General features: G+C 37.7%; 1 protein-coding gene across 1 annotated transcript; it reads right to left on the reverse strand.

The window, feature by feature from the left end:
- Positions 1–1,054: 1,054 nt before the first annotated feature.
- On the reverse strand, positions 1,055–6,010 carry LOC126976833 (uncharacterized). Its single transcript, XM_050825458.1, has 2 exons — positions 5,281–6,010; positions 1,055–3,780 (listed from the first exon to the last, which is right to left on the reverse strand). The coding sequence occupies exons 1-2, from the start codon at positions 5,868–5,870 to the stop codon at positions 3,612–3,614; spliced, it is 759 nt and encodes a 252-aa protein (XP_050681415.1). The 5' UTR covers positions 5,871–6,010; the 3' UTR covers positions 1,055–3,611.
- Between the last annotated feature and the right edge of the window lie 6,983 nt (positions 6,011–12,993).

Genomic DNA, 12,993 nt, shown 5'->3' on the forward strand with positions numbered 1-12,993 from the left:
AGATACTTTTAATAGCTGTATAATACCGTCCCCAAACGTATCTATGGCTGTGAGACGTGGGCATTGAATAGAAGTCAGCTTAGGAAAGTCAAAACAGCACAGCGAAACATGGAAAGAATTTTTTTAAACAGAAGGTTAATAGATAAGATACCAAATATAAACATAAGATAAAAAAGTAAACTACAAGATGTAGCAAGAGTAATGAAAAGAATGAAATGGAACTGGGCAGGATATATAACAAGAAGATCTAGCAATAGCTGGAGTAGTCTGGTCACATCATAAAAAGAGAAATCAGAAAAAGAGGCAGACCTACCACCAGGTGGATCGAAGAAATAATTGCCTTTGAAGGAGTACTCTGGACCCAATCAACAGCTGACAAAATATTGTGGAAGAAAATGGGGCAGGCCTGCGCCCAGCAGTGGGATGAAGTATAAACTAGAATTTATATTAGAATAACAGTTTTGTATAGTTAAAAGTAGTTACAAGGCTTAAATAAATAAAAAATGTGGCACTGGTCTTCCAAAACTGGAGTCCACTCAGTTATAGTTGTGTCCATATATATATATATGTGACGTTTGGAGCTGAACTGAAATATAGACGAGCAGGACGTTCAGCTGATGGTCTTCCGCTCAGGATTCTTGAAAAACTCCAAAAATTCTGACCGGCACTACAACTGCGGTCGTCACCTTGAGACAAAAGATGTTAAGTCTCGTTTGACCAGTAATTTCACTAGCTACGGCGCCCTTCAGACCGAAACACCGTAGCTAATGCTTACACATTACTGCTTCACGGCAGAAATAAGCACCGTTGTGGTACCCATAATCTAGCCGGCATCCTGTGCAAAGGAGCTATCCAATGATAAGAATTCTAGATTTCTATTCTAGAGAATTCCAGAATTGCGTGGGATCTTTATTGCATTACTTGCATTTTAAAATAAATAAATGAACCGGGTGCTTGTAACCTTTGACTCTTCAAGCAGTAGAACCATAAGAAGATCCCCGTTCTCGGCTAACCTTTCCCCTGTTTTAAAATAATAAAACAATAATCAATTTACTATAAGTTTATTTAATTAAATGTCTCGTAAACATCGATAAGAATACATTGGAAAAAATACGATTTCAATATTATTTTTAAGACATTTGAAAAGATTTAGAAAGATATGTAATAAGTTGACAATATTATAATATCACATGATTACTTATATTATATTGTGGCTGTTTTCACACGGACTGTGTATTAATACCACTCGTAAAATCGAAAAATCACACTTTTTGTTTCTGTACACCGAATTACAACTATTAATACTGTTTTTCATATAACTTAACTGTAGGAATGAAAAGAAAATATGATTAAATAATGGTAGCCATTCCCGACTTTGCCCGGATTGATCCTTTTTAAAAGATATTAATAAAAATGTGGCGCCTTGCGATGTTAAAACAGCAAATTTTTTTTACAACTTAGGTTACCATTTTATATGTTATATTTTCGGGAGATAAAATTGTCTTTTATATTACAATTAATTTAGGTTTGTAGATCAAGTTAGATCTACTCCTGGAAATATTTTATAATAATCTGATATAAATAATTTATTTTAAGTTAGGATTAGGTTTATATCTACGAAAAATAATTACCTTAAATATATATAAAACATTTTTGAAGTTTGTACCATTGTCAAAAACTAGACTCACAATCACGCTCAGAAATTGTCTGAAGCAAAACTCTGCCTACACGTCTATAAGGCAGAGTTGTCCTTCAGTTCGGAATTCTGGATCTCGAAATCTTGAGCGATTGCCAATTCCGTGACCATCTGGAAGGTAAAGCAAGAAGTAATTGGCTTCGAAGAAGATGGGCGTCATTAATAGAACACGGCAATACTTCAAGCCGGCCCACATTCTAGCGCTCTACAAAGCGCAGGTCAGGCCACACATGGAGTATTGCTGTCATCTTTGGTCTGGCGCGCCCCAGTATCAGCTCGACCCATTTGACCGCGTGCAACGTAGAGCAGCTCGAATTGTCGGGGACCTAGTGCTCTGTGAACGGCTGGATCACTTGACGTTGCGTAGAGATGTCGCTTCATTGTGTGTCTTCTACCGCATTTATCACGGGGAGTGTTCCGAGGAGCTGTTTAACCTGATTCCTGCCGCCGAATTCCACCTTCGCACGACACGCCACAAGTTAGGATATCATCCCCAACATCTGGATGTGTGGCTGTACTCCACAGTGCGGTTTTCAAGGAGCTTTCTTCCACGTACTACAAAGCTGTGGAATGAGCTTCCTTGTGCGGTGTGTCTGAGACGATAGGACATGGGTACCTTAAAAAAAGCGCGTACTCCTTCCTTAAAGGCCGGCAACGCTCCTGTGATTCCTCTGGTGTTGCAAGAGATTGTGGGCGGCGGTGATCACTTAACACCAGGTGACCCATACGCTCGTTTGTCCTCCTATTCCATAAAAAAAAACGTTATACGTCCGAATAACCAATCATAAGCAAAATGTCGATGTTTGATCGCGCTTTAAGTACAATGCCACGCAATGACAAAGTGTTCAGTGTTAATCTTTACAAATAACAGCATCCAAACTTAAAAAGAATGGAGTGTCGTATTTTAGGTAAATGCCCCTTTTAAATTAACGAAATTTTGTAACTAACTTGACGTTTTTAATCATTTTACTAAATAATTAAATTTTAATTTCTAAAGAAAATGTTCTTGCCTCGTGTTCTAATGATCATATACAAGTCTTTTTACATTACTGCCACGAAATAAGGTGTTAATTTGAATTAATGCTGTAATGTTATCTGTATAAGTAAAATAAGCATCTGTATATATAATTATATACAACGCTCGGACATTTTTTGACGACCTTCTAATAGGCGATTGGGAGACTAGTTCATTATTGTTCGTCAATGATGTCACATGATATGTATTTTAATCTAAATTACATGTACAAATAGCAAAAGTGCCCGTGCAATATAAGGACTGATCCATACTTAGGTACCGTGGTGCAAAAGAGTACCAGGCACCAGGCTTCACTGGCAACAACGAAAGTCTGACACTAGAATTAAACGAAACTTTGTGGGCAACAACCAAATTTGACACTAGAATCAAACGAAACTTTATGGGCAACAACGAAAATTTGACACTAGAATTAAACGAAACTTTGTGGGCAACAACCAAATTTGACACTAGAATTAAACGAAACTTTGTGGGCAACAACCAAATTTTACACTAGAATGAAACGAAACTTTATGGGCAACAACCAAATTTTACACTAGAATTAAACGAAACTTTGGGGACAACAACCAAATTTTACACTAGAATGAAATGAAACTTTATGGGCAACAACCAAATTTTACACTAGAATTAAACGAAACTTTGTTGGCAACAACCAAATTTTACACAAGAATTAAACGAAATTTTATGTGCAACAACGAAAATTGGACACTAGAAACAAAACATGTTTATTTGTACATGTGATTGAGTTTACATAAATTAAAATACGTCATTTGAATTTAGTAGATTATCATTTTACTATTTACGACTTTAATATCATTTGGTTAATATTTACAATTATTTATTACTGTGAATCATAAAATTAATGTTAAAATTTCATCGAAGTTATGGAATAATTGAGGGGCAAACTAAATCTGCCAGGTTCTCTGGGGTACAAGAGCGCAGGCCGTGGGATGTGACGGTGACGCCCCGTGACGGTGGGATGACGTCACGTCCGCTGACACGCAAGCGATGAACACAGCCCACAAAACCAGGTAACGAAATGCTGGATAACCTGGTAACATATTAATTATTAGTGTATCTGTTTTTAAATAATATTTTAAAAACATAGAACCATGAAATTTGAATCGTCTTAAATTAAATAACTTAAACATTTTCTTGAAAACTAATTGGAATCAAACGACCCGACTACGATGAAGCCAAGCGGTTAATGACCCTGCTCCCTGAACAAGGTAACCCCGTAGATGCACGCATTTTTTAAATATTTATATCGTATTAAATATATCGTTGCCGGCACCCATAGCTATACTGGGCTATACTTATTTTGGGGCTAGATAATTTATGTAAAAGTGCTTCAATATTTTTATTTAAAAAAATCAAACAAATATTAGATGTCACGGAGAACTTGCCAGAGAAAAAACCAGATTCAAATAGGCTCAGCCGTTTCAGACATTAGCTAGCACAAACAGAGACAAAAATTATAAAAACAATGTTTTTGGCTTATGTTACAAACATAACACCGTAAGCTGTTTTTTAAAGTATTTAATGTACGGAAACGGCTGCTAACGATTTTATGATATTATGAAGGTTGAGATTTTTCATTTTTATTTTCAAGTTACTTCATCATATCCCATCACATCCGCCTAGGCGGAGTGCTGGGGTTGGTACATACAAAAACCAGTCTCGGCGGCGTACGGCGTGGCACACAATAGTTTTGTTTTCCTAAGATTGCTTAGCGGCCTTGTAAATCGTATGTATGTGTGCGTGCGTTTATTCGGGCGCTATAGTATGAATTTATAATACTGTTCTATTACTGTTTTGCGCCACAAGCGCGTTTTTAGTTATTTATGCATCCGTTATGTAATAGGGGGTATTAAAATACGAATGTGGGTTTATATATTTATATATATTGATAATAGTATCACATGAGTGTTTTAATACCTACTTATCAACAGTTGCGTACAAGACTTTATCTACACCCATAATATGAATCCTCAAAAAGATTCTGAAATAGTTAGCTTACTGCTAACATTTAAACAGCCAGTCCTAGTAGTAACCTAATATCATCCATTACTGATTATATACAAATAAACAAGTAATAATGAAATAATTATTTATTTTAGTTGTATTTTACATTAAGTCAAAACGAATTGAATAGCTCATTTTTTGTAAACAAAACAATAAAAATATCGAAGTAAAATGGCGGGGATTCGAATAACCTACTTTTTTTACCGCGCGCAACGTTCTGGTAGTGTGGAACACGCGTAAACGAAAATGTTCTTTTTTGAAATTCATACAGATACCACGAATCGAGCAATAAGAATGTGGCTGTCTGTTGAAACTGAAGGGATCGAAAAAAAACAAACGAGTAATGTTGTGAAATTCAGTACAACATTAAAACACTCGTTTGGGTGATGTTTTAGGACATGAGGATGAGGTTATTAGGACATTGGGTGTTTTAATGTTGGCAATAAGCTAACTGTTTCAGAATCTTTAATAGAGGATTTAATGCATGCGGTGTAGATAAATAAATAAACACATTTTCATAACTTACACGGTATCGTTTTGTGGCGGCAGTCCAACGTGAATGTATGGAAGAACGTCGAGGGAAGTCAGCCTTCCTTCCATGCTGCCACTGGACGCCACCGAGCCCACCTTCAGCATCCCGTCGTTCTTGTACCTTCTCGCTAAGATCTTTGACTTTGCATCGATGTTCACTTTCCCCGAGTGCACATTTAAAGGACCACTTCCTGCATCAAAACGCATTTTAACCTCGCCATCAACAATTCCCATCCATAAATAATCCCTCACGCCAGAAGCGCTCACTAAGGTCCCCTTGCTACACACCGCGGTCACTTCAGCCCAAATATCAAACCTTTTAGCGGGCAACCTCATTCGGGCTGTCATTCGGGCACGCCCATCGAACAATGGTACTGAATACATTTCATTTTCATGCTCGTAAAAATAATCGTCGTAAATAATCGGATAGTCCACTTCGTTTGTCTCAAACGCCTCCTCGTATTCGTCATAATCGAACTTCACTCTGTCCGATTTCTTTCCGCAACCGCTGCTTTTCTCATGACTTACGTCGTGTTCAACTATCAACGTGTGAATTGTAGGTTTGTGTTCTGCGAATAACCACATTTACGAAATATAATTTAATTCATTTTCAAAATTTAACTACTAATATTACAACTAGCTGTTACACCTTTCTAGCGATACTCAACTGGTGGGGGGATATTCTCACAAGTTCTTTCTGGTTCAGTACTCTCAGGTTCGTGACTATCGACTGGGTTTAGCGAAGCGTCAGTGAATTTTATGTGCTTTTTCTTTTGTTCTGGCAGTGCCGGTACATTTTGGGTCGAGCGGTTCACATAAATTGATCGAGTACCTCGACGCACGTTGGGGACTACAGCACAGGGTCCGAATGCTTGGACGACTGTGTCTGTTTGAGTCCTACAAGCGTGGCTGCGGAGGTGACAGGTGGAGAGGTAAGTTCGTCCGTCACTACCGCACACGGCTGGCTGGCCAGCGGAACACTCGGTGCTCGTACACTCACAGCTGGCCAGACCGCTGCGAACCACGCAATACGCGCCGAAATAACACGTCATTCGTTCACAATCTGTTGCGGGCAATTGAGTTGACTCCGCTGAAAATAAAGTTAATTACCGAAATAAGTCAATGAGAAAATTGTTAATTCTTAGATCAGATAATTTTTACAAGTCATTTTATGTTACTATTACAAGGATCTAGAGAAAAAGTTTTTAATAAGAGCTCAAATATGTAATCACTGTTATTCTGATGGTTAGTTTATTGAAGACTGGATGCAAACAGAAGGAACGGCTCAGAAGGAAACTTGTTTGGTGTATCGTGATGTCAATCTGCATAATATGTGGGTTTCTCCATAGTCCAGTTTTCAAGGAACTTTATGCCACGTAGAACCTGATGACGAGCAGGGTATAGGCTTTTATGCGCGCTGTTTCCAGGACGATAGAACATGACAATGACATGAAAATTTAATAAGTACTGTGGCACTTAAAACTAAAACAACAGAAAATAGTGACGATTTGCTAAAAAATTTCTCTCATACGTCGACAAAGAAGTTTCTCTTAAAAAAAGCGTGTGTATTGTAAAAAAATTAAATACAGTGACAATCGTTGTAACTTACGATCGTAGCAGCCATTAGGCCCCAGGGTGTGTTCGTGGTTGGAGCAGACGGTACACTTCTGTCCTTGAATCCCGGGCTTACAAACACAGCGTCCCGTCATTTGTTCGCAGTCTTCACGCACTGATCCGAACGCGGAGCAACCGCAAGCTGCAATCATACAGAAAGGATGTTAGTTACGGAACGTGATTTTTATGACAATAAGGGACGAGACGAGCAGGACGTTCAGTTGATGGTAATTGATGCGCCCTGCCCATTACAATGCAGTGCCGCTCAGGATTCTTGCAATACCCCAAAATTCTGAGCAACATTACAATTACTGCGCTCGTCACCTTGTGACATAAGATGTTAAGTCTCATTTTCCTAGTAATTCCACTAGCAACGGCGCCCTTCAGCCCGAAACACAGTAATGCTCACACATTACTGCTTCACGGCAGAGATAGGCGCCGTTGTGGTACCCATAATCTAGCCGGCATCCTGTGCAAAGGAGCCTCTCAATGGTAAAACGTGTATTACTACTTCTAAAACTTTAATTCATTCTGCAGTTAATTCTTACTAAGGCAGATAGTGATTTTATTACTTTGATGAATGGCGGTCAAAAATCTATAAAAAAATTGTAACATTAAAAGTTAAGCTAAGCAACTTTTTAATACCCAAATTTTCATTTTTCATTTTCATTTCATGTGAAATCTGAAATCGCCGTCGCGCAACATTATATTTGCAACAATACGGATATCCCTTTAAAGTTTCTCGGGGTTGTACGGAATAAATTTGCAAAACTCTATTCATTCAATTCAGATTTCTTGAATTCCAATATCATTTCTAAGGTTTTTTTAATGACATTAGGGGCAAGACGAGCAGGACGTTCAGCTGATGGTAATTGATACGCCCTGCCCATTACAAAGCAATGCCGCTCGGGATTCTTGAATAACCCATGTATTCTGAGCGGCACTACTCTTGCGCTCGTCACCTTGAGACATAAGTTGTTAAATCTCACTTGCCCTGTAATTTCATTAGGTACGACGCCCTTCATACCGAACACAGTAATGCTAACACATAACTGCTTCACGGAAGAAAAAGACGCCGTAGTGGTACCCACAATCTAGCCGACATCCGGTGCAAAGGATCACCCACTATGTCTGGCATGGAATATTTTTTTCTTATTGTTATTGTGAGCACTCACGTATACAGCCGGTATGTCCGCTGCCGGTGCGCGACAGGCCCCAGTAGCCGGGCTCGCACCGGTCGCACGTGCGGCCGCCCACGCCGGGCCTGCACGTGCACTGGCCGCTCTCGTCACAGCGCTCACCCTCCGAGCCCAGTCTGTGGCAGCCGCACTGCGACGGACAACCGGCGCCTCCGGGCCCGGAGGCCGCCGTAACTCCATCAGAACAGCACCCGTACCAGGAATCCTGGCAGTCCTTCCTCTCCACGACACCCTTGTCTAATTTTAAAGTCAACATTTAATGGCTCAGTAGGCATAACATACTATCGCTATACTATACCCATCTTTCAACTATAGAAATATTTTGATAAGGAAATCGTGTAGCTACTATTAACGTACAATTAACAACTAGACTCACAATCACGCTCAAAAATTGTCTGAAACAAAACTCTGCCTACGTGTCTATTAGACAGAGTTTTCCTTTAGCTGTGTTTCGACCGCGCTTTGAATACAACGCCACGCAATGACAGTCAATAAAAAATGTCCATATCCAAACTCAAAAAGGATCGACTGTCCAATTAAATAAAAAAAAATTGTGTAACTAACATGACGTTTTAATCATTTTGCTAAATTACATTTCTATTGCTAAAATGAAATGTTCTTGCCTCGTGTTCGCTTGCGTCTTGCGCGTGACGTAGTGTTACTACTTCTAATGAGCGTATACAATAGATTTCGGATATTACTGCCCACGAAATAAGTTGTTAATTTGAATGTTTTAATGTTATCTTCCTTGCATAGCACAAACTTTACGAAACAATATTGTATTACACACCTACATGATACGTCTCAATATAAAAATACAATTTTATAACAAACAAAAAAATAATAACAGAGATTGTCAATTAGTATCTAAGTGGCCAACGAAACGAGATTAAAAAAATAAACAAACGGACTGTTACTGAGCTACATTATTCTGAGTTATATTGTCATAAATACGGCTGATTCGGACTCTTCGAACAAATATCTTTTGTTTTTTTTTATGGAAAAGGAGGACCTAGGTCACCTAGTGGTAAGTAATCACCGCCGCCCACATTCTCTTGCAACACCAGAGGAACCACAGCAGCCTTGCCGGCCATTAAGGAATGTGTACGCGCATTTTTTGAAGGTACCCATGTCGTATCGTCCCGGAAACAGTGTTTAATACAGATGACAGCGATTAGAATAGGGTATCCATTATTTTTCGATAATTTATTCAAATAAAAATGTTTAGTAGCCCTGAAACGTTGTTTACATTCTTTATCTCGTCTTATTGGCCTTACTATAAATGACATTATTGCTTGGGAAAAAAATTACAAATAATATAAATTGAAATAAAAAAAATGTTGATTTGATCCCCTAAGTGTTTATTATGTCATCATCATTGCATAATCAGCCAGCCAGAAGGCTTCCACTGCTGGACAAAGGCCTCCTCCAAAGATTTCCACGACGTTGTTCTCATCCATCGTATTCCGGCGATCTTGACCAGATCGTCGGTCCATCTTATGGGGGACCTTATGTGAGTTGTGGGGTTTATTATGTGAGGATGATATATAACGTACCTTTCTTACAGCAACGGGCTTCCTTAGCAGTATGATGACAGTAGCTGCCGGTGGGACAATCTTTTCGGTGCGGTCCTCCACCGCAGTCCATCATGCGACCTTCCGCATCAGTCAGCGGCTCATCATCACCACACGGCCTGAACTATAGATACACCGCTTAGCTAAGAACTGCTCCGAAAATTGAACCGAATTTCATTCAAGAATTATATAACATTAATTTAATTCGAGTTATTCTGTATGAAGAATGAATGAATGAATGAAGCGGTAATGTGTAAGCATAACTGAAATTACTGGGCAAATGAGACTTGCCATCTTATGTCTCAAGATGACGATCGCAGTTGTAGTGCCACGCAGAAATTTTGGGTTTTTCAACAATCCTGAGCGGCACTGCATTGTAAAGGACAGGGCGTATCAATTGCCATCAGCTGAACGTCCTGCTCGTCTCGTCCTTTATTTTCATAAAAAAGCGTTATTCACCAACTCGGCCTCAAGGAGAAGTTTCAGTAAAACTAATCTAAGTTGAACTATGTAATATTGAGATTCATCAACTTGAGAAAAGCTTAGGTTATTCCTTTTCTTTTATGTATATTTATATGTTAATGTAAGAAAAGGTTAGTTATTAATAAAATAATTTATTTATTTTAAAATATATATTCTTACTTACAATTTTAGAATATGTATGTTAGAATGTATTTTTGTACATTATTAGTATCATTATTAAATCCTATAAAAGTAACAATTAGTTACTCTAGTGATGAGTTCAAACGCTATGTTCAATGGTTTTTCAAAAGATTTTTACCATCGACAAAATTGATTCATAACCCATTTCGCTGATAAAAACAGTTACATTAAAATCATAAAAAGAGTTAGGTTTTTTTATGGAATAGGAGGACAAACGAGCGTTGACCTGGTGTTAAGTGATCACCGCCGCCCACATTCTCTTGCAACACCAGAGGAATCACAAGAGCGTTGCCGGCCTTTAAGGAAGATGTACGCGCTTTTTTTAGTTAGGTTTGTATTTGCTCGATAAAGATTGTATAACAAATGGTGGAATGCCAGTGTTAAAAAAATGATAACAGTTACTTAGGAACACAGACTAGTAAGAAAATAAGGACTCCGTGTCCACTTACATAACAGTGTAGCACCAAAACAAGCCGATTAACGTGTAAATACATAGACCCACGCACACACTTACACTACTACAGGCCGATAGGCGGCCATTATGAGAATTGACATCGTCTGTGACAGATCAGTTTGCGTCTCAATAAAATATTTTAAAAATGCCGTCGTGCGTTGTGAAAAAGTGTAAAAACGATACTATATAAGTATTGGTGGCCATATATACGGGAGAAACAATTGTGTAACTAGTATCCCCCCTAACCGCACACACACCAGCATAACGGTGCTTCACTTGCTAATATCACGGCGCGGAGTCCTTTTTTTACTCGTCCGTGGTTAGGAAATGTATATTCAAGCCAATTTCGACCAACTTGTTTATTACGTCTGTAGACAAATTATTACTTTAATGTGGGAAAAATTATTAATATAAAAAATATATATATATGAAGGAAAAATATATATGAGATAAGCCTATTTGTTCAAAAACATATAAGTGACTTCTATACAAAAAAAAGCCAGAAGGTTTTAAACACAAGGTATCCAAATAAACTCGTAATTCCCTTCTGTAGAACTGCATCTTTTAGTAGAAATTGTTACAGCATGTCTATGAAAATATATAATAAGTTGCCCAATGAATTGAAAGATTTACCTTTCAAAGTTTTTAAAAGAAGACCGCATCAATGGTTAATAAATAAGTGCTTCTAGTTTGAATGAATTAGTCTATTTGATAATAATATATGTAAATTAATCTACTTTTTTACATTGAATTTGTTAACATTATACATAGGTACTAAATGAATTATTAAATTATTTACGTCTCATATTATAATATCTTTAAATTTTAATTTTATAAATATTAATGATAGCATTGTGAAATCCGACATGTTTCAGTATAACAGTAGTGTTTAGACAATTTTGTAACATATTTTGCATGTCAATTGACGAAACATATTCGATTATCAATGATATTATGTTAACATCTTAAGTACAGTGTTTCTTGTAAATAAAATTTCTTTTCATTTGGATCACGATTCAATTTTGTCGATAGTGCTATTGCTAAGTTAAGGCAAATAGTAGATAAAATAATTACTAGCTCTAACGTAATAAAAAATCTTGGAAAATAATAAATGAAGAAGACAGAACCGTTCACTATGAAGAAGACATCAAGGACGTGAGTAAGGTTGTTTTTTCTTTTTGAAGTTATACTTCTTTAGGCGCGTTATGAAAAAATGATGAGAGTGAAATTTTAAGATGCGCGCGCATCACTGTAAAACAAAAGTAACAGGTTGAAGTTGGTTCCTAAAATTTTCTAACGTTTGTGTCATTCATTTTTTTGGTTTCTTCGTCCATTATTAGGACAGGCAAAGGGTTCAAGCCCATACAGCCGTATTCATTATTTAATAATTAATTGTAAAAGCTATATTTGCAAGATTTTTACAATATTGTTCTTTCTAAAAACGTAGAATAGCACGAGGTATAAATCATTTTAATGATTTTTGTTTCTTTAGGCCAAAGAAGTATAACTTCTTGCGTGCATACATAAGTACACACACACTTTTTTTAATGTTCATAACCCTTGTAATATAGTTATTCAATAATGATACCTCTAATCCTCGACAGAGCGCCAGCGGTCTGAGTCTCAGATCCTCCTGTCGGCGACACGCTTCTAACTTTAGATGGCACAGGGAAGGGTATATCCTCAGATCAGAAGCACACACTGGAGCTGTGGTGGCAGTACTTGCAGCGGCACAATCGAACAGACAAGCACACCGCGGCTGACCGCTACTATCGACTGCACAGGTCGCTTCGTATGCGCACTGTACTCTAGCACATACAGCAGTTCCCTCCTTCTCTGTACCTAATATATCGTTGCCGATCTCGTGGTTGTGGGTTTTATTTCCTACGAATAAAGAGTTTTTAATGAATGAGTCAAACAAAAAGTATTGCAAAGTATAGTACATCAGTATATCTTTAATCGAAATACCTGATTTAATATATATAATAGATACTAGTGGACCTGACAAACTTTGTCCTGTACAAACGTCTTAAATTTGAAAATACACATGAGCAGGAGAATTATTTTATACTGACGGAATTGACAAAATTAACCAATCTCAAATTCACTGGGACACACAAAAAAAAATCATCAAAATCAGCCCAGCCGTTTAGGAGGTAGTTCAATTGTGAATCTAAGCCATGCTCGAATCCCCTTGAACTCAC

Source organism: Leptidea sinapis, chromosome 42 (genome assembly GCF_905404315.1).
Source record: "Leptidea sinapis chromosome 42, ilLepSina1.1, whole genome shotgun sequence".
NCBI classification, from domain to species: Eukaryota; Metazoa; Arthropoda; class Insecta; order Lepidoptera; family Pieridae; genus Leptidea; species Leptidea sinapis.